Source organism: Aptenodytes forsteri, unplaced genomic scaffold (genome assembly GCF_000699145.1).
Source record: "Aptenodytes forsteri isolate BGI_AS27 unplaced genomic scaffold, ASM69914v1 Scaffold6, whole genome shotgun sequence".
Taxonomy (NCBI): Eukaryota; Metazoa; Chordata; class Aves; order Sphenisciformes; family Spheniscidae; genus Aptenodytes; species Aptenodytes forsteri.
Window position 1 is genome coordinate 4,156,494 of NW_008795709.1, and position 19,638 is coordinate 4,176,131.

The following is a 19,638-nucleotide window of genomic DNA, read 5'->3' on the forward strand; positions in this document are numbered from 1 at the left end:
GCGGCCTCTCTCCGTCCGAAGGCGCTCCTGAAGGGGAGGGCAGAGCTGTCCGTGAGCGCTGGCCGCGTCGGAACCGCGGGTTGTTAACGTGTTCGATCTGTAACGTGGTGCGTAAGAAGCGTACCTTTTTTTTGAGTGATATTAGGTGTTACCTGTTTTAAAGGATAAAATAAAGCAATTGCATGCGTGCCCTTACTGGCGGAGTAATTGTAGAGACAGCATCCCGACAGCGGTTACTAAAGAGCTGCGGAAGAGTAAAGTTTCTTCTTAGGGGTTGCTTGCAACCCTTGGTGCAAACGCTTCACATCACGTTACCACGGCTGTAAGCTCTCAGTAGCGTGGTGGCACAAGTTCAGTTCACTCGCTGGGAAGAATCTGCCCCTTCAGGGTTTGGACCTACCTTGGCAATTACCAGACATATCCTGAGCTGAATTTCACTTCTTCTGCGTGTGTGTGAAGTAATTGACATTTTCTTAACTGTACTGTGTAATTCGTAGTACCATCAGTTCTGCTCAAATAAAAATATCTCAAAAATTAAGTTGAGGTGTCATGTTTTAATGTGTAGGTGTAGTTGTTACCATGCTTGTAAAATACATTGCTTGTTCTCAGATCCTGCCTGCTTGCAGATAAAGGGTAATTAAGAGTCATGAGATGGTATGATAATAGCTTTTATGTTATGTCAGTTAAGTACAAAATTGCTGTTAAGAAACCAACTTAGATAATACTTACTACCTTCCATATAGAGACCAGTGTCCTGCCTGTCACTGTGCAGAGTTACGACGGAGGATATTTGCGCTGGCCTTGCCAATCGCCGTTCTCAACAAAACATTTCGGTCATAGGATGTTGGTGATTTTACTTATGTAGTTTTGCAGAAATACTCTACTTTAAGAAGGGGAATCCTTAAAGGAAGGAAAAATACCTGTCAAGGTGTATTAGTTCACAGATCTTTTAACTGTAACTAGTTTTGGTGCTAACCATACTAGTTTTCTGAGTACGAATTGCACACATCTTCATAATTTTTTTTTGTGAAAGAGGAAAATCAGAACAAGAATGCAACATGTAATAGGCCTTCTGAACAGAGTCCTGTTTTGATAATTTTAAACTTTCATTTGGTCCATTTGCTTAAAAAGAAATTCTAATTTGTTCTTGCAACAATTAACGTATCTGCAGCAAAGGTAACGATTAACTGTATCTACTGTTCCTAGCTTTGGCTAAAGTATGCTTGCGTTTAAGTCTGAGCTTTTATCGTAGACCATGACGTTTACTTTAGATGAATTGTCTAGTATCAGCCCAAACTGTGTCTCAACATGTGTTGAGATGTCAGAAGGGATGAACTTGCATGTCCTATCTCTACAGTTGTTTGGTCACTTTTAATGAAGTCTGAAATAAATCTTTTGAAGTTCAAACTGAACTAGGAACTTAAAATGTGTTTCACCTGTGTACACGCATGTTACCTTATGTCAGCTGTCAGAAATGGCTGGCCAGTGTATTGAGTGGTATTATGTGAAGAATGCTTAAAGGGGAAGCTCTTCACTTCCCCCCCCCCCCCCCCCCCCCCCCCCCACCCCCCCCCCCCCCCCCGATATAAAATTATACAGCGCATTCCTAACTTGAAAATTTAAAAATCTGTGTTTATGGTTCCTCATCTTCACATCACCTGGTAGCCTTTGTGGGGGGAGCTGTCATATTTGTTGTGCCACTTGGGTCTCTGAAAAGTCGAAAAATTTGGAAAACGACTGATTTGACAAATTTGTTTCTTGTTTTTGCAGCACATCAGTGCTTTCGTGCTCTAAAGTTGATAAAGAGAGACTGCCTTCCATCACTGCACATCGCAAGATGTGCATCTACTGCCTCTGTGCCTCGCATAACTACGCATTATACAATTCATCCTCGGGACAAAGACAAACGATGGGAAGGTAGGCGAAAAAACGCATTCTTTAAAAGCTGCTTTATTATTATTATTGCTTAGTTTTAAAGATACTGAAATGTGTTGCTGGTTTTTTCTTTTTACAGAAATTCTGTACTCTTAAATACAGTACTAATATTCCAAATGAAATTTTGTGGTTGCTGTCTCACAATGAATGTCTTTAGTGCTATAAAATGGGATCAGATTAAACTTGATCCTAGTTATTTAAAGAAAATACATAAGCAGCTTTTGCTTTAGTGACTATCACAACAAGATTTAATTCTGTCAGGTATGTATCTGTTGGATTTTTTCAGTTGTTCTTACCATGAGAGTTTGTGAGAAAATAAGACTAATATATATCTCTGGGCATTCCAGTCTCTTCATTCAGCATTTTAATGGCTTCAATTCCAGAAAAGATACTGATTAATTAGTGTAAAATAAAGTAACTTGTTCTGAATAAGGGTCTTTTTTCTTTTCTTTCTCCCTTACCTGGAGTTTCACTGAGTGTCTTTGATACAGCTAGCCAGCTGCGCTCTTAAGTTTAACATTCTAAGGTGATACTTACTCATGGTGCATAGAGATTGAGTATATGTTTTTATGGTATATCTCCTTACAACTTAAAAAGAGCTAATTTTACATTGGGGTGCTAATATCCTTCTGTACTCTTCCAAGTACTGAAGTGGGGATTCTGTTAAATATTTAGCCTCCTTTTATGCATGGTAATACTACTGCGATAGCCAGTATTACAGAGCAAGGTTTAGTGAGAGAGAGACTGGGGGAAATTGAAGATTGATTTATCCCTCTATCTTTTTTTCTATTATAGGGGTAAACATGGAAAGATTTGCAGAGGAAGCTGATGTTGTCATTGTTGGAGCAGGCCCTGCAGGTCTTTCTGCAGCTATTCGACTCAAACAGTTAGCCGTGGAGCATAGCAAAGAAATACGTGTTTGTCTGGTGGAAAAGGCTTCTCAGATTGGTGCGCATACACTGTCTGGTGCTTGTCTTGAGCCAAGGTCCTTACAAGAACTCTTTCCGGACTGGAAGGAGCGAGGGGTATGTATGAGCATATAAACACTGAAATTAATCGCTGGCTTGTAATGAACTCCCTATCTGACTCATTCTGGTATGACTTAGTACCTTGGTACTTAGTACCATTTTTAAGATACGTTGATCTAACAAAACAAAAACCCCCTACCTTCTTTTTACTCTGTTTCCTTTAGTTCGACAATGCTAAACTTTTATGTCTACACAGATATGCTGTGGCCTTTGCTCTTTTATATAGTAGTCTTACTGCATCTATGCAGTATGTCTGGCGCATCCTGGGATGCACTACACTTACTGCATATGGGCAGAATCCAGCTCCCGTGCACAAGCAGTAAGATGGTCGATTCTTAGCAATGTCAGACTTGTTGCATCTGTATGATAGTTCTTCATAGTCTCAGGAAATGGCGCATAGTACAGTGATTTTTGTGCAGACATAGTGGCGTTACGGAGGCCTAAGATGCTTTTAGGAGGGAGGATAGCAAGAGATGAGCTGCCATCTCTGCCAGAACAGCTGTCTGACTTACAGCCGGCTGCCTGCTGTCACCTGGGAGCTGCAAGAAGTGGGCCGTTGACTAGTTGTTTCATCTTACTGGGCTAAACATGCAAGTTGAGCTGCCTGCTTTAGAAACCTCTAGAATATTGATGTAGTAGAAGCCTGCGTACAAACTGTAGAAGTTATTGGCGAGGCCCTGTTCCAGATTTTTTACCTCAATAGTTGTGTTACTTCTTGCCTGATGACTGCCTCATAAGGTACTTTATCTTCTCTCTTACGATGCTTCCCTATAGAAGTGCTTTATTAAACCTTTAATTGACTGCCAGTTCGATTGTTTGATTTGTTGTTGTATTTGTTGGATTGGCTAGAAAAACATAACTCTCAGTACTGTTTCTATTTTCTTTTTTTATGCAGGCTCCACTTAATACTCCTGTAACTGAAGACAAGTTTGGCATTTTAACAAAGAAATCTAGAATTCCAGTGCCAATTCTTCCAGGTAAAGTTTGGTGAGGTGATAAAAAGTCATCTTTCTCAGTATCTTTTTCAACTTTTCAATGATTGAAACGATTTGATTCAATGTAGTACAGCAAGTGTATGTAGAATGTAATAGCTTCCAGTGATAGGGACCCTGTAGGTGATGGCTGTAATAATACATGGCATTACTGTGAAGACAGTAGTTGTAGAAGAAGATATGACATCTGATGTATACAACTTCTGTTATTTTGCTTAGTGTTCTATGTTTTGTGTGTGTGTGTATCTTTCTTGCCTAGGACTTCCAATGGTTAATCATGGAAATTACATAGTACGTCTGGGCCACTTTGTGAGTTGGCTCGGTGAACAAGCAGAAGCTTTGGGTGTTGAGGTTTATCCAGGCTACGCAGCAGCTGAGGTAATAATGACATCAGTGTGTATATGAAAAGTGTTTCTGGAACCCCCTTCACTCGACTCCCAGTTTATTTGTACATTCACAACATTCGTCTTAAAAGAAGTGTATTGTGAAAACCCTGTTTCAGTGCCTAAATTCCCTGGCCCAGATCCAGCAAAGTGCAAGTGGATCATACAGTATGTTAATATATACATAATCTTCAAGTTTGACCGTTAAAAACGTAGTGCTTAGAAGCTCTGCTTTAGAACTTTTTATGAATGGATTGAAATGACAGATCATTAAAATGTATGTTTGTTTGTTTGTTTAAATATTTCCAAAGGTTCTTTTTCATGAAGATGGTAGCGTGAAAGGGATAGCAACTAATGATGTAGGCATTCAAAAGGATGGAGCGCCTAAGGTAAGTAGCTTTCTTACCCATCACTAGGGGTCTCATTATGGAAATTGTGATATATCTGCTTCTACTGCCATCAGTAGTCTTGCTGCAGCCTAAGAAAAAGTGTAAAATTCAGTACCTGTCTTCCCTCTCTGTATATAAAATGGATCAATTACCTGTGAAAGTTCTGGTCTCAGAACGTTGTAAACTACTTCTGAGATTAGCAGAAAAAGCCTTCGCAGAAGGAAGGTTTGTTTGAGGGTGACTTGAAGGAAATACTGTAAGGGTGTCTTGGCATACGTGAAAGCAGGAAATAAAGGAAGGAATTCCAGGAACTCCTGGAAGAAAGGTGCGAAGGTGAAACAGAAAGCTGTTGTCCAGCTGGTAACTAGCAACATGTAAGAGTGTGCTTCTGGCTGATTTGTTTTCTTTGGTATGTACAACTGCAGTCGCATTTGTTGACAGCCTGTCTACCTTGTTGGGGCAAGGTACAGACTGAAGCTCTGTACCTTTTTGCTGGTTGGTCACATCTCTGTATCCAGAGGGTGACTCTCTGCCCTAAGTGTCGGACTTTGATTTTTAGTGGAACCCAGAACCTGCGGTAAGCGTGTTGCTTCCCTGTGCAATACATAGGGAGAATTTGGCACCTCAGAATAACTCAGAACAACTTTCACACAGAATTATTTGGCTACAGAAATTACGGGTGCAAGTTTTTTCTTAAGATTTACTTTCTTTTATAAGGTTTCTTACTAGTTACGTAGGGTTTCAAAGAGCTATTTACTTTCACATAAAAGTGTGGGCTGTTTTCCCATTTAAGGCAGGGGATGAGAAGAAAAGACTCGTTCTTGTTTTAAGAGAATACAGCCAATGAAGGAGGAAGGGGTGGCAGGGAAAAGTGACACATTTTCTCAGTGTAATATTGTCTGTCCCCTGCAGGGGGTAGACAGTCGCGTATTTTCAGGTATGGGTTTTCTCCAGTAGGAGGTGGAAGTGATGCGCGCAACTTGCTGCAGTAATAAAGATTAATTGGGGGTTGGTTTGGTTTGGTTTCAAAGTGGGGAGGAACTATGATTTAATTTTTTTTTTTTTAAAGCATCCTCAAAGCCTAGATTTTTTTTTTCCCCCGTTTATTCTGGAAGAATGTGTCTGTTAACTTCTTTAATGCACATAATTAGTGTGCCACAACAGCAAACAAATTTTTGAGTATTCAAGTGTTTTAACTGTCAGTTAGGTCAGCTGATAATACCGTCAGCTGATAATACCGTGTTATTCTACTAGTTCAGGTAAATAAACGTAGTTTGTATAAACTTCAAGGCAAGAATATCTTCAATGTGTTTGTACAGAGCCTAATCAAATAGGCTGTGGTTAATGAATAGAATTTCACCTTGCAGTCGACACCAATCAAACAAAAATGCCAATGGAAAAAATGCAGATTAAAAAGTTGCACATTTATTCTTGTGTAGATGCTGGAGAAGGATGTTAACTGTGAAATACAACTTTGTCACATTACTGAAATGTTTCAAATCCATGAATTCTGATATTTACAATGTGGAGTCGTATGGTTACTGCTGGCTTTCTGATCCTACTGACTTGTTATTCTACTTCTGGGAATCTTATTTTTCCCATTTAAATGTTTGAGCATTGTTAATATTTTTTTTTCTGATTGCTTTCAGTAAATGGAGGTCAGTTTAAGAGCTTATATGCATTCTTTAGCAAAAACATAATAAAAATTTGTTTACTTAGAATTCTAATGTTAAATAAATAAAAATACTCCCAAACTTTTAAGTCATTGCTCTAAGTTGGTTTATTTTATATAAATCTACTTCAAATTGGACAGTATATATTTTTAATCTTTAGATCAAGTAATAAGTCCCTGTAGTTCTCTTAGTATTTTGTAAGCTTAGTTCACTTTCAGGTTGGCAATCAGAAATTCAAAGAATACACAAAAAAATTGGCAAAATCTTGTAACTCCTGTTTAAAGGTAATTCCCAACTAGAGGGAACAGTTTTACTTGCTAGCTTTTTTCAGAGATTTCCAAGCAGTAAGTTACAAGCAGATTTCACCTGAGAGACAATTCAAAACCAAAGCAATAAGCTTCTCCTGGACCTATGCTGGTTTACCTTGAGATGGTTTTATTGGGTACTGCTGGATATGTTCATCCAAAACTGTTTTCGTTATCTGTTTCAACGTTAAGCTTTCTGTCTCAAATCAAGTTTTTTTCTTTTTTTTCCCTGCAAGATTATGTATATTTAGAATCTTGTATCCTCATACTGCAAATATAATCTAGTAATATTCTCGTCCAATGCGCTCACATATGCAGGTGACATGCTCGTACGTGAGTATGCTGGTTCCCCTTATCTTGCCCTCAGTCTCATTGTTGGAATTTTTGATGAGAATTTTTTTTATAGTGATACTTAACGTTAGTTTAATTTTACTGCATGTTTTAACATGTAAGATTGGTGTAATTATAGTAACTTTATTCTGAGGTAGTGGGTTCTTTTGGGGACAGGGGTGATGCAGGTTTTTCTGATCTGGTGTGCCTGCCTAGCCTCTATCATACATGTGTGTATGGAGGGGATAACGTTTTATTGTAACGTGACTTCATGAGCAAAAATTAAAGCATGAAGTTATAGGTTAAGATTCTTTGTTCTGTCAGGGTTCCTTTGCATCATAGGAACGAGCAGATGTGATTTAAGTATCCTCCGATCTGGAAGAGATTCTTTTTTTCAGTAACGAATGGCGATTTCACTGTAGTGCTGCTCTACTGGAATCCCCTTACAAGATTTGCCAGGGGTGTATCATGGTTAGGTGGAAAAGACAACTGGACTAGAGCCATAGCTTGCAATGGTTTGTAGGTTCTGGGCAGTGCCACAAAGTAGTGTAAAATCACTTTATTGTCCTCCAGTTTCTTCCTATGAGTTTGGTGTGGCACAGATCTAACTGCCAATGAAATTCTTTACTTTTGCAGGCTACCTTTGAAAGAGGCTTGGAACTCCATGCTAAAGTCACAGTCTTCGCTGAAGGTTGTCATGGGCATCTAGCCAAACAGCTGTACAAAAAATACAATCTAAGGGAGAAATGTCAACCCCAGAGCTATGGCATTGGACTGAAAGAGGTATCACCTGCATAATTTTAACAATTAAGGAAAATACTGTGAAGCTATAAGGTAGTTTCTATTTGCTTTCAGGCTAATTTATGTAAGACATTAGAATGATAGATTTTCAGTTAACGCTTTCAGACTTCAGAATCTTTGCTATTCTGAAGCTGATCAGAGAAGATGCTCCCTGAATATTGTGACTGTTTTGTTTCAGCTGCTGCTTCTTTTATATCTGTGTTATAACTAGAGGTACCTGTGAATCCACTCTGTTAATGTCTTAATTTGATTTCAAATTACATTCACTTGTGAAATCAGTTTTCAGCACTTTTACTAAATGAGAGAGGGATTCATGCTGCCTAATTGTAGGGGTTTTTAGTACCTGAGAAGGGCAGGAAAGGCTTTCTACGGATTTTCTGTATATTCATTAGAGAGAGAGAGAAAAGGGCTGTTGCAGGTGATGACTCATGCTCTCTGAAACACCTTTTGGATGACCTTTTTTTCCCAAAAAATCCCTTCACTGGGTTTATAAAATTGGGATAAGGATCAGGTTTCCTTTTTGAAATATCTTATACTCGGGAAGTATCACTCATGAAAAAGAACTGTGTTATTTAGAATATGTTCAGAGTTTCACTGTAACTCATTCTTTATTTATTACTTTAAGCATGTACTTCCAGCTACAAAATACTTGTTAAATAATGAGTTTACACTTCTGCAGAGAATAACCACTCTGTAAATGTTGCAATGTATGGCGTAGTATTAGTTACAATTTCTAATACCTAAGTTGTCATTAAAGCAGGGTTTTACTGTAGAGTTCCTTTGCTTCCAGATGAGACTGTGTCTGCTTTAGCAAATAGGACAGTCCAATAGGAATGGATCTGTAAAGAGAAATAGTTGGTGCTGATGAGCGGATATCCACACTATGCACGTTTCGGGGTTATTTTTACTTTGGACTAGCTTCGGTCTAGGCCCATGGACTGAGTGCCCTTTCATGACTGGAATGCTTTAGGTCAGCTTCTGGAGCCTGTCTTACAGTTTAGTTTCATGTGAAAGGAATCCAGTTCATGCCTTCCATGGCTGCTGTACGATGTGAACCAAAGCACAGTAAGCGGGAGGAATCAGGAATCCTGCTCAACAATGTGCTCCTTAATCTAAGCTGGAACACGAATGTAGATGTGCCCTCTCCATGCTTGAGCTGATCTAATGGTGCTCAGCTGCCCTCTTGTCATTAGACTGCACCTGGCACATAACTCCACGGTGAAGAGATGTTTTGTGAAATGAGCAGAAAATTGACTCAGTGGTGGAAACGTGAAGATGCTTCTGTGAGTTCAGCATGGGTCAGATGAGTACTGGAGATGAGTAGAGCATGAGAGATGAGTACTGGATGAGAGAGCAGAGAGAGGACAACCTGTTTGACAGCAAATATTTGGATCAACTCAGACATATTGTTAAGCCTGACCTTGAAAAACTTGTGAAGAAATTGCAGTGGTTCATATGAAAAAATAAAGTTTTTAAAGAAAAGAGTCAATGTAAGCATTGCATTCCTTAGCAGAAGTATCTATAGAAGTCACTAATATAAAGGGTCTTGTGGATGAATTAAAATTTTGGGTATAGTGCTGGAGTCTCAGTCACGTTTTCTGATGCGCAACATTTCAAGAAAGGGAAGTAGTAGGAAATTCTTACATGGTAATCTAAAACAAGTATTTGTGCTTATTACCTGATATTTTGCTGTATGAGTTTATGCATTGGTCATCGCAGTAAATTAATTTTCTTCTATACTTACTTGTGTGTTTGTCTTTTATTATGTTATTGAAAGGCCATTACTTGGCAATAGAAAGTAATTTTTTTGTGATCTTCATTTCAGTTATGGACTATTGATGAAAAGAAATGGAAACCAGGAAGAGTAGAACATACTGTAGGCTGGCCTTTAGACAGACGTACATACGGAGGATCCTTTCTTTATCACTTAAATGAGGGTGAACCTTTAGTTGCTCTTGGATTTGTGGTAAGTGAAGTTGTTTATTTCATGCTTGTTTGTTGTTGTTTGGGCTTCATTTTTATGCAATTTCTTTTCTCTGTTTTAATGTGAAGATTAAAACAAGAGTTGCGACGGACCAAATTCAGTGCTTTCTCATTCTTAAGTGCATTTATTCTCATATTCGGGAAGGTTAATTTGTCACATTAATCTGTCTTTAATGTAGTGTCTTTTATTAAGAACAAAATGGGAAACTTACAAATACCTTTTTTGCAAATCAAACAAATTTTGGTAAAGCCAAAACCGGATGATTAATCAAAACTGCTCGCAAAATTTTTGCAAGTTAGGAAATACCTAAATCACATACACTTTGTACAATTCAGTTTCCTCATTCGTGTGTCAACCTTGGGTGCATATGCACTTTATGAGAGAAGCACATAAAGTGCAGCACTCCACGGTTCCACAAGCAGCATCCCTTCCATTTCTGAGATCTTCAGTTTGTTCTTACCATTTTTCGCCCCCGTTTGACGTGTGCCCTCTTTAGCAACTGTCTTTCTGAATTGGACAGGCAGCTTCTTCCTTCTTACTGCCTCTTTATCAGAAGCGTTGAGATCACTAGAGAGACTCTTGTTCTGCCAGCCGGTGGTGCAAGGAGCAATGGTAGGAAATGTTTTTCTAGCAACTACAGTCCTAAATGAAGCATGCACTATTTATCCTGTGCGTGTGCTTTACACACAGATGTAAGAGTCAGGGACATGATCTGGACTTTTAGCAGCATGGGATTGAGGTGACCCTTTGGTCTCCTAGATTTCAGAAGGATTCCGGAGTGCGTGGCAGGGGGGAAGCTGTATTTTTGTCTAACCGTTCTGTAAGAAACATTGAAAAAACTTGTTAGCTTTTCTCAGACATACATACTTGTCCTGTGCAGATTTCCAATATTGGAATTAGTAAATATGGACAGTGGACATTCAAATGCTGTTTGTTTTTTAGAAGGGTAGAGAGCTCTGATTCTTACAGAGAATAGTAATCAGTAATGTTCATATTATCTTCAGTTCAGACAGGAGAAAATCAACTTTTGTGTGAATACACAAGCACTTTTTTGTCTTTGAACTTTACACCTATGTCAGTCTGAGCTGATTTTTGGAGTAGGATTATCTTGCACTTGTTTTGAAAATTGTTCATTAACTTTATCTAGCAAGGAAAGTAGATGCAAACAGTGCTCTAAAGGCAGTGAGCTGCGGAGAAATCAAGGTACTGTTTGTTGCTGACTCACGATATATTTTGTTACTTATCTCAAATAAAGCTCACAGGAACCAGGAATAATCCCTTTCTCAAAAGGGAAAATTTGGCAACATAAGTCCTTTTGGGAGTATATTAAAGATGGGAAATGCAGAGTATATCTTTGAGCAAATTTTCAAATGCATAAGAAGAATCCTAGGCATCCAGCCAATTGGCAGTCTTTTTCCCCCATTTTCTGCTTTCATCATTGCTCCCCTGTGCTTTATTACAATGGCTCACCTAATTGGAAATGATAATTGACTCCGCTAAACTATGTGAAGAACTGTTTAAAATATGTGAGCACAAGGGCATAACTATCTAGAAATAATTGTTTACCTCTTCTTCCAGCTTTTCTAGGGCAAAGAGGTTTTGAAACACAAATTTAAAACAAGTTTTCTTGCTTATCCTGCCCATTAAACCATGTTTAATTTAATTTCACTATTTTATTTCAAAGACAGAATGCAGTTAAATTATGTTACAATGCAATTAAATATTTTCCATGCTTTGGGTTTCAGGTAGGGCAGAAAACAGTCTTATAGCAGCAAATTCTCAGATTTGCTTCTACTATACTGTTAATAGAATGTATTTTTGGCAGTAGTTTCTCCAAGTAGAAAGATCCTGAGGTTGGTTTAGTATAAAATAGATTTAAAGAGTTGATGTGGTAATATGTGATTGTTTTCTTTTCAAACTTTTGTTGAAATTTCATACTTTATTTTCATTAATGTTGTACTTTTTTTTTTTTTAAGGTTGGTTTAGATTATCAAAATCCCTATTTGAATCCATTTAGGGAGTTTCAGAGGTGGAAGCACCATCCTAGTGTACAGCCTACTTTGGAGGGTGGAACAAGGATTGCCTATGGTGCCAGAGCGTTAAATGAAGGTGGTTTCCAGGTAACTTTTTCATGAAGTTATTTACTTTGAGTTCTCTATAGCCATGTTTTTAGTGCTGTAGATTCAGGTTGCATGCTGTTGGGAAACGACTGAACTATAATAAAGATGAATAAGGCTGAAAGTTTTGCTGGACAGAAAAGCCTTGTTATCTTGCTAGATACTGGCTGCTGAGATTTGCTAGACTTAGTGTCTGTCATACTAAAAATCTTCTGACATAGTCGCTTTACTTTCGAAATGAAATAAGAAGTAGAGTTTATTGCAATCAAATGTGTTCAGCAGCAAAGAAGCTACAGATAATTCTTTGTTGTGCCTGGAACCCTGGGGAAGAAAGGGTAGCACCACTCATCTGTTGTTTTTGTGGGGTTGGGGGAAGGGAGCGTATTTTCCAAATTACTTGTTTATCCTAGCAGAGGGAACTTCTTTCCAGTGCTGACCCTTAAGTCAGTGATGGTGTTGAAATTGTTAACGTAGCTTGGCAGATGAGTCTTTGTCTCCTCAAGTACAGATACCTTTGGTATCTTTCATGCACAACTTTGAATTTCTGCTTTCTTGGGAGATGGAATACCTTGTTCATTTTGTTCCCTTAAGGAGTCTAAAAGCTTAAATTTTAAAAATGTGTTCATCGGGACTTAAGGTCTGTTGAAAGGGTTGGAACAACTTGCAGGAGAAATAGTCTAGAATTTATATTTAACAGCTAAAGTCCTTTCAACCTGTTAGCTTCTCATGTGGGAATCCTGAAACACGGGACGTGGCTGGGTGTCCTGGACTCCCAGATCCATCTTCTAGATGCTCCTTTCAGTTTGGAACTTAAAACTAGCCTGAGTGTTCATGATCCGCAGCCTGTGTGTGGGGCCACTCCATTCTGCTCTCTGACTACTTTGTCTTTCTTCTTTGGTATAAATGTGGCTTTGTGCAGCTCTTGCAATACAAGTAGAATTTCAACAGCAGCGTAACTCTTGCCACGGTCTTGTGGAGTTAGGCTTTGACACCAGTGTGGATGCCTGGGACTGAGTCGTGTGGGTTCAAGCAGTCTGTGGGTTGATTACCTTGTCCACTCTCAAGTGGAAATATGTCATATTACGTTGTAACACGACTGTGTTACTAGCTTATTTCAGAAACCCTTGTCGGTCCATTATTGACACAGGTAAGATACAAAATGCCAGGATGTTTTAATCCAGACTTTTATGCAAGGGGGGCTTCTCTTTCCACCCCGTGCACTGGTTTCTCTATCACAGATAGTCATTATTGAATTTCTGGCTTTGATGAAGTAGCCAGATTGTGACTTCAGTTGCATATTCCTTACACTGCTTGAAACATATGGCTGAAAGAACATGATATTTTTTAAGTCACTTACAGACGTTGTTTGTGCTGTTACACAGGCAGTAGGACTACAGCTCTTGCTCATCTCTGCCTAATCTTTGGACTTTCTTCTTTGCTGGATTTAAAACAAATGTCACTTTCTTTGCACTGTTCCTCATATAAAAGCATGTTTCTTGTGTTTGGGGGTTTTTCTTATTTCCTGTAGATAGAATTGTCTAGTTAATCATGAAGTCACATTTTTAAATGGCTTTTTTTAATACATGCTTTCAGTAAAAAAAAAAAGCTTTATTGATGAGTCATTTAGGAAGATTTTTAAGATTAGCTCTTCTTTTGCATGTGTTGCTTTGATTAATAACTGTAGCAGTCTGACTCATTTGCATCACTGGAGTCCAGGAATATTTTCTTATGTAAGTAGTTCTGTAGCTCCAGTTTTCATTTTGGTGACAGTATTGCATCATATAGGTGTATAAAATTACCATCAATCTAAACTTTTTTGTCTGTTATAGATAACCTTATGACCACGTTCTTTAGTCTTTAACATGCAGTGATGCTAAGTTGGTGTGAGAGAGAGCGAGCGCTCTTGGATGTTTCCCTGATTTTGTAGCTTTTTGGGATATGTGGAGGGAGGGGACAGAGTTTAATAGACTACATCTACATAGCTATTATTTCGTTTATTAAAGTTGCAAAATCAAGCAGCTAAAATTAAGAAATTCCCATGCGCCCTCTGTTTTGTCTCTGTTTTGTCAAAAACTTTTAAAAGATTTAAGAGTTTTGTGGAAGAAATAAAAGGTGTTGCTGTTGAGCAATGTGTATTATGAATCTCGGGAAAAATAACCTTCATATTGATGACCCATGCAAGTGTCAAACGTTAGACTCACTTACCAGATTTTCAACCCTGAGGTGAGCTAAGGGGAGGAGAATGTGGGGTTCCCTGTCTGCTGGGAGGGGAGGACTCTGCAGGGAGCAGGAGTCTCCCCTTCTTCCCTCCTCCAAATCAGCCTTGTTTTGTCTACTTGCTGCCAAGAGGGTGGTGGCTTCTTCAGGTGCTCAAGGTTGAAAGGATTTCACCCTGTATCTCAGGGGCAGGGAGGTCTCGTGCCATGCTGGCGTGATGCGTTCCTTCAGCTCGATAAACTGACTGTGAAAACAGGCACCAAGTGCCGTAGTACTAATAAAGAGAATTACTAACGAAGCTGCAGTATGTGTAACCTTTTGTGTTACATGACTAATCTCATTTATACTTTGACAGTATGTTGGTCACTAAGTACCTATTAAGCGAAACAGTTGTTGCAGAAGAAAAATACTTGATCACCATCTTTTTATGTAATTCAGAGTCAGTCGAGAAATTTTTCTATGCTTATGTCCGTGCTGCATCATTGCATCCTAATAGATATGACGGAATAACTCTTTTCAGCCAAAGGTCTTGTGAAAAGGGAGGACGTCCTACATACTTAATTCCTTTGAAATACTGTTATATAGCTGAACTTATGACTTCTGGTCACTGAAAAGTAAGTTAAAACTTGTAGTTGTGTTTTCAGCCTAAACTACCTTTCCTACGAACCAAATCACTAAGTCTGTGATTAAACAACTTGCCCAAAACACAAGGGAAATGATGTATAGTACAACTTTTTTTTTAGTGACAACTATATGAATATTCAAAAGTGGCCAGCCCTGGGTGAATAGTAAACAGATAACAATTGAACAAGCAGAAGAAACAAAATGTTTGTTTCAGATCATCTTGAATTTCAAGGGATACATTTTTTTGACATATTTCATGAAATAAAACTACTTGTTTGGGGTCAAATTATTTAGGCTATTAAAAAATGAATTCTTTCAGGCAGCTTTAATAAGCGAGTTGACTGTCCTCAATGACATTATGCTTCTTACAGAACGGGAGTAAGACAATGATTTTGCACCAAAAATATATTTGTTGGCTGCTGACCAACTTCTAAAATAAGCGGGACCTGGAGGGGGACGAGGAGGGCATTGTGCAGTTTCATAGAAAAGATTCGGGGGGAAAAAAAGCACTGAGTAATAAACCGTTAGATGAGATGGATCAACTTACTGTGTGGAAAACGGGAACACAAATGTCTTTTTTTTTTTTTTTTTTTTTTTTTTTTTTTTTTTTTTTTTTTTTTTTTTTTTTTTTTTTTTTTTTTTTTTTTTTTTTTTTTTTTTTTTTTTTTTTTTTTTTTTTTTTTTTTTTTTTTTTTTTTTTATAAAGAATTCACTTAAGTTCTTGAAGGAGGAAAACAGTATCGGTGGGTGACATACCACAGTCTTGTTGCAGACTGTGTTGCAACTGGAAAGAGGATATAAGGAAAATGTTGTCATTATTTTATACGCAGTCCCAGTACGACGTCTGTATTCTTATTTGCTTACTATGCCAAAATTCCCTGATTAAGTGGAGCAACTCTGGTGTATTAGTGCACATGCAAGTCTAAAAATGTAAAGGACACTCGAGCCTCATGCCAGTTTCATTTTCAGAATGTTATTTTCACTTTAAAAAAAACCAAAAACAAACAAACCACTTTTCTTTGTTTCCTCTTCAGTCGATACCCAAACTCACCTTCCCAGGTGGATTATTAATTGGTTGCAGTCCTGGACTCATGAATGTCCCTAAGATCAAAGGGACACATACCGCAATGAAAAGCGGCATGTTGGCTTCAGAAGCCATCTTCAGCCAATTAATCAATGAAAATCTTCAGTCAAAGACAATAGGTAAGATCACTGTACTTTGATTTGTAATTACCTTGTGTTCAGTTGGAACCACCAACAGCTTAGCGGTAACTAAATGTGTCTGAAGGAATTAGTTGGGAATGCAAATAAATCATGAAATCAGTGTGGTGGTTCAAAAAGATACCTATTGTTTATTTACTATTTATACTGTTAAATGATTTAAGAAAGAAATTAAGAAAGTTTTGCTTAGTTATTCTTAAGTATTGATCCTACTGCTAGAACAAAAATATGCCTCTAACGAGCATCTGAAAAGTAAGCTTACACTTCCTGTATAAGTAAACAAGAATAGTATATATTTCGTTCCTACAAAGACGTTAAAAATCAGCACTTTATGTTTCAAAAAGTATTACTACAGAATCAGAGAAAAAAATTAGAAGGAACAGATTAAATGTAAGCAAAACAGGGTGAGACTTTTCAAGTTTGCTCTTCACTGTTTTGTTAATTGCTAGGATACTTTTTTCCTTCAGTCTTCTCTTTCTGTCTTTAATTTTATAGTCTTCTCAGTTTGAGACTACGTGTATTTCCTATTATATGAAATGCAAGCACATTGAAGTAATCACCTGATGCTGACCGCACTGTAGTGATTCATTTAAGCCTTGCTTGTTTCCTTAAATCTGTTAACAAAGACTGTACGGAGAGAGCGCCCAATTAGAATTTCAGTCATTCTGGAGATGGACGCTATAGCCAGCTGCCACCTGATTATTATTTTAGAAATCTCTTCTCTGTAGTGGTGATTCAGTCCTAGTGAGCTCTCGTTCAGCCGAAACATGCAATACACGTTGCCACAGAGGGTATGCTGAACAATTAAAACTTCAACTAGTATAACAGGTTAAAATGCTTAGAACCCATCTGAGACAATAAACACTTTTACTGGGTAGCGTGCCACTCGTTTGATTATGGACAGGTTTTATAAGCTGTTTACAGTTTTGTCAAGACAGTAGAACATTACAGCCCACTTTCTTCTCTGTGCATAGGTAACAAGCTTTTTTCCAGAGGCTTATGTGAGACAGAAAATATGGACTGAAGCATGTTTTCATGTATAGACAAGGCTTAAAACTGATTCTTTAGAACATCTATTCCTATACAGTAGTAATGGAGAATGGTGAAGGGGAAGCTCTCAGAAAATTTTCATTTGAAGAAACTTTTTTTTTTCCCAAGATAATGACTTGGCTTTAACTACACTGCAGTAGGTGCGTCATGTCAAGTGTGCAATGTCTAGTATTTGCAAAGAATATAATCAAAGAGTTTAAATCAAAACTTTGTAGTCTACGGTATCTCTAACTTCCTCATTACAAAGGGAAAAAAATTGTTCTCTAGCACTGGCATCATCCACTGGGTCATAGTTACTGAAATCGGAATGTTTGTGGCATCATCCATTGGGTCATAGTCATAGTTACTGAAATCGGAATGTTTGTGGTTGCCTAACTTTTAAAGAAAAAGCTTTTGAACTTGACAACTTTAAAATTAGAAACCTGGCTCTTGGATCACAGGTATGAGCGAGTAGCTGTTTTCCCATAGAGGTGCCAAATATAGCCACCTGGCCGGTTATCTTTATATTTTGCTGAGGTTTGTGGCAATTTAATGCTTCTTGTGGGTCATTTAATAGAGGCTACAAAGGAGCAGTAGGTATCTGCCGATAACTGCCAACAAAACGGATCTCTTCAAGAGGCTGAAATATGTTGTCTAGGATATTCCTAGCTTACTGTTCTGAAATTCTCATTTTGCTGCCTTCATTGCTAACAAATGCCTTTATTCAGCAATTATTTTTTATTTCAAGGATAGTCTTTATGTACTGTAGGTACCTAACAAGTAATGTACTGCCCTAGGACTTGATGTGCAAGAATACGAAGAGAACCTAAAAAAGTCCTGGGTCTGGAAAGAGCTGTATGCGGTTAGAAACATCCGGCCATCCTGCCATAGCATACTTGGTGTGTATGGAGGAATGATTTACACAGGTATATTTTATTGGCTACTGAGAGGAATGGAACCATGGACATTAAAACATCCAGGTAATTTCAGTATCTCCTGAAAGAAGATACTAAATGTGTATGTCAGTCTTTTCTGGTCTCAGTTGAAGCTTGAGTACATCTGGTCAAGTGGTGAGGCCTTAAAGTGTAGAAAAGAAATCGATTAAGGCAGTGAAGCAGACTTTGTCATATTACCTAGCATATAATGTAAATGAAGACATTAAAACACTATTCTACTTAGCATGGTTTTTTGTCTCATGAAAAAGGTTACCTTTTATGAAATACTTCATTCTGATGACAAGGGAAGTTAATTAAATTACTCTTGAGTAACTGCAAATTACAGTAATTCTATACTGAAACTTATTTATTAAAAATATATTTAGGACCAGATTTTGCTCAGCTCAAGCCAGCCAAAGATTGCACGCCTATCGAATACCCAAAGCCTGATGGAAAAATCAGTTTTGATCTCCTGTCGTCTGTGGCTTTAAGCGGTACAAACCACGAACATGACCAGCCTGCTCATTTAACTCTCAAAGATGACAGCATCCCTGTGAGCAGGAATTTGGCTGTATTCGATGGACCGGAACAAAGATTTTGTCCAGCAGGTAGGTAATAAAAATGTGTGTCTGAGCTGCTTTTGCAAGACAAAAGACTAAGTACTTGAGGAAGAATCCACTTGGCCTACTACTTACTTCAAGCATCCTATCCCAATCCTCCTCCTAGAAGGGGGTTCAAGTGCAGGTCTTAAAATATATATTAACAGTACTTTCATGACAAACTAATTAGTAAACATGGAAGGAGGCAGTTGAATTACACTGGTGATATACTTCCCTCGTTACGCTTCCTGATAAGTAGTAGAGCATACATGCAGGGGGAAACTGTTCACTGAAGTGATAGCTCTCTTTTGCTCTTGGCAGGAGTTTATGAATATATTCCTCTGGAAACAGGACAAGGATCAAGACTGCAGATAAATGCTCAGAACTGTGTCCACTGCAAAACATGTGACATTAAAGACCCAAGCCAGAACATTAACTGGGTAGTGCCTGAAGGCGGAGGAGGACCAGCTTATAATGGGATGTAAACTGACAGGAAATCTATTCAGTGACTTCTGATCACCAACAAATATTTTATGCTGCAGTGTCATTAAAGTACAGCACTGACTTGAATGTTAAAGAGTTTGAGACTAGTGTGCCATTCTGAATTCTAGGTATGACCATTGCATTAAATGGAAAGTTGGTGCCTTCTGGTTAAACCCTAGCCTTATTTAAATAGGACTTCTTTACAGGAGTTGTGCGGCAGGCAGAAGAAAGTTCTTCTCAGGACTGACATAGGAACTTTGGATCTTGGATTTATTGCTGAAGTTCGGTGATAACAGGAGCCATATCCAGAATCGTGGGTATGGTGGAAGAATTTAGTACCTACCCTTAAAAAAAAGTGTTTTCTCTCTCTTTCTGGAGTGATTCACTGTATGTAATCCTGCCCTGCAGTAAGGAAACTACATCAGTCTAGAAAATTGTCACTGCTTTTAAGTGTTACACATTTTACATCAAATTTACAGTTAGATGTTTTTTCCTGATGATAACAGGGAGCCCATCTGCAATACAACCTGTAAAGCGGTTTAAGAAAAAGGTGTAATACTGCACCTTCATTGTATGTCTACCAGCGTTTTTAT

General features: G+C 38.2%; 1 protein-coding gene across 2 annotated transcripts; it reads left to right on the forward strand.

The window, feature by feature from the left end:
- Positions 1 to 22: 22 nt before the first annotated feature.
- Positions 23 to 19,517, forward strand: ETFDH (electron transfer flavoprotein dehydrogenase). Of its 2 annotated transcripts, none has more exons than XM_009283334.1 (13): positions 23 to 107; positions 1,771 to 1,917; positions 2,731 to 2,960; positions 3,859 to 3,940; positions 4,215 to 4,333; positions 4,650 to 4,727; positions 7,672 to 7,818; positions 9,662 to 9,802; positions 11,797 to 11,940; positions 15,813 to 15,981; positions 17,826 to 18,008; positions 18,350 to 18,571; positions 18,884 to 19,517. In XM_009283334.1, exons 3-13 carry the CDS (start codon positions 2,739 to 2,741, stop codon positions 19,045 to 19,047), a joined length of 1,671 nt encoding a protein of 556 aa, XP_009281609.1. In that variant the 5' UTR covers positions 23 to 107; positions 1,771 to 1,917; positions 2,731 to 2,738; the 3' UTR covers positions 19,048 to 19,517. The 2 variants fall into 2 exon arrangements, with proteins under 2 accessions (XP_009281609.1, XP_019328696.1); XM_019473151.1 differs by having other exon boundaries at positions 15,813 to 15,972; positions 17,823 to 18,008; positions 18,884 to 19,401.
- The last annotated feature ends 121 nt before the right edge of the window (positions 19,518 to 19,638 follow it).

Coding starts and splice junctions, on each gene's coding strand:
- ETFDH (XM_009283334.1), top strand. CDS start 2,739: ATGGAAAGATTTGCAGAGGAAGCTGATGTTGTCATTGTTGGAGCAGGC. Junction 3,941..4,214: donor TCCAGTGCCAATTCTTCCAG/GTAAAGTTTGGT, acceptor TTTCTTGCCTAG/GACTTCCAATGGTTAATCAT. Junction 4,728..7,671: donor AAAAGGATGGAGCGCCTAAG/GTAAGTAGCTTT, acceptor TTACTTTTGCAG/GCTACCTTTGAAAGAGGCTT.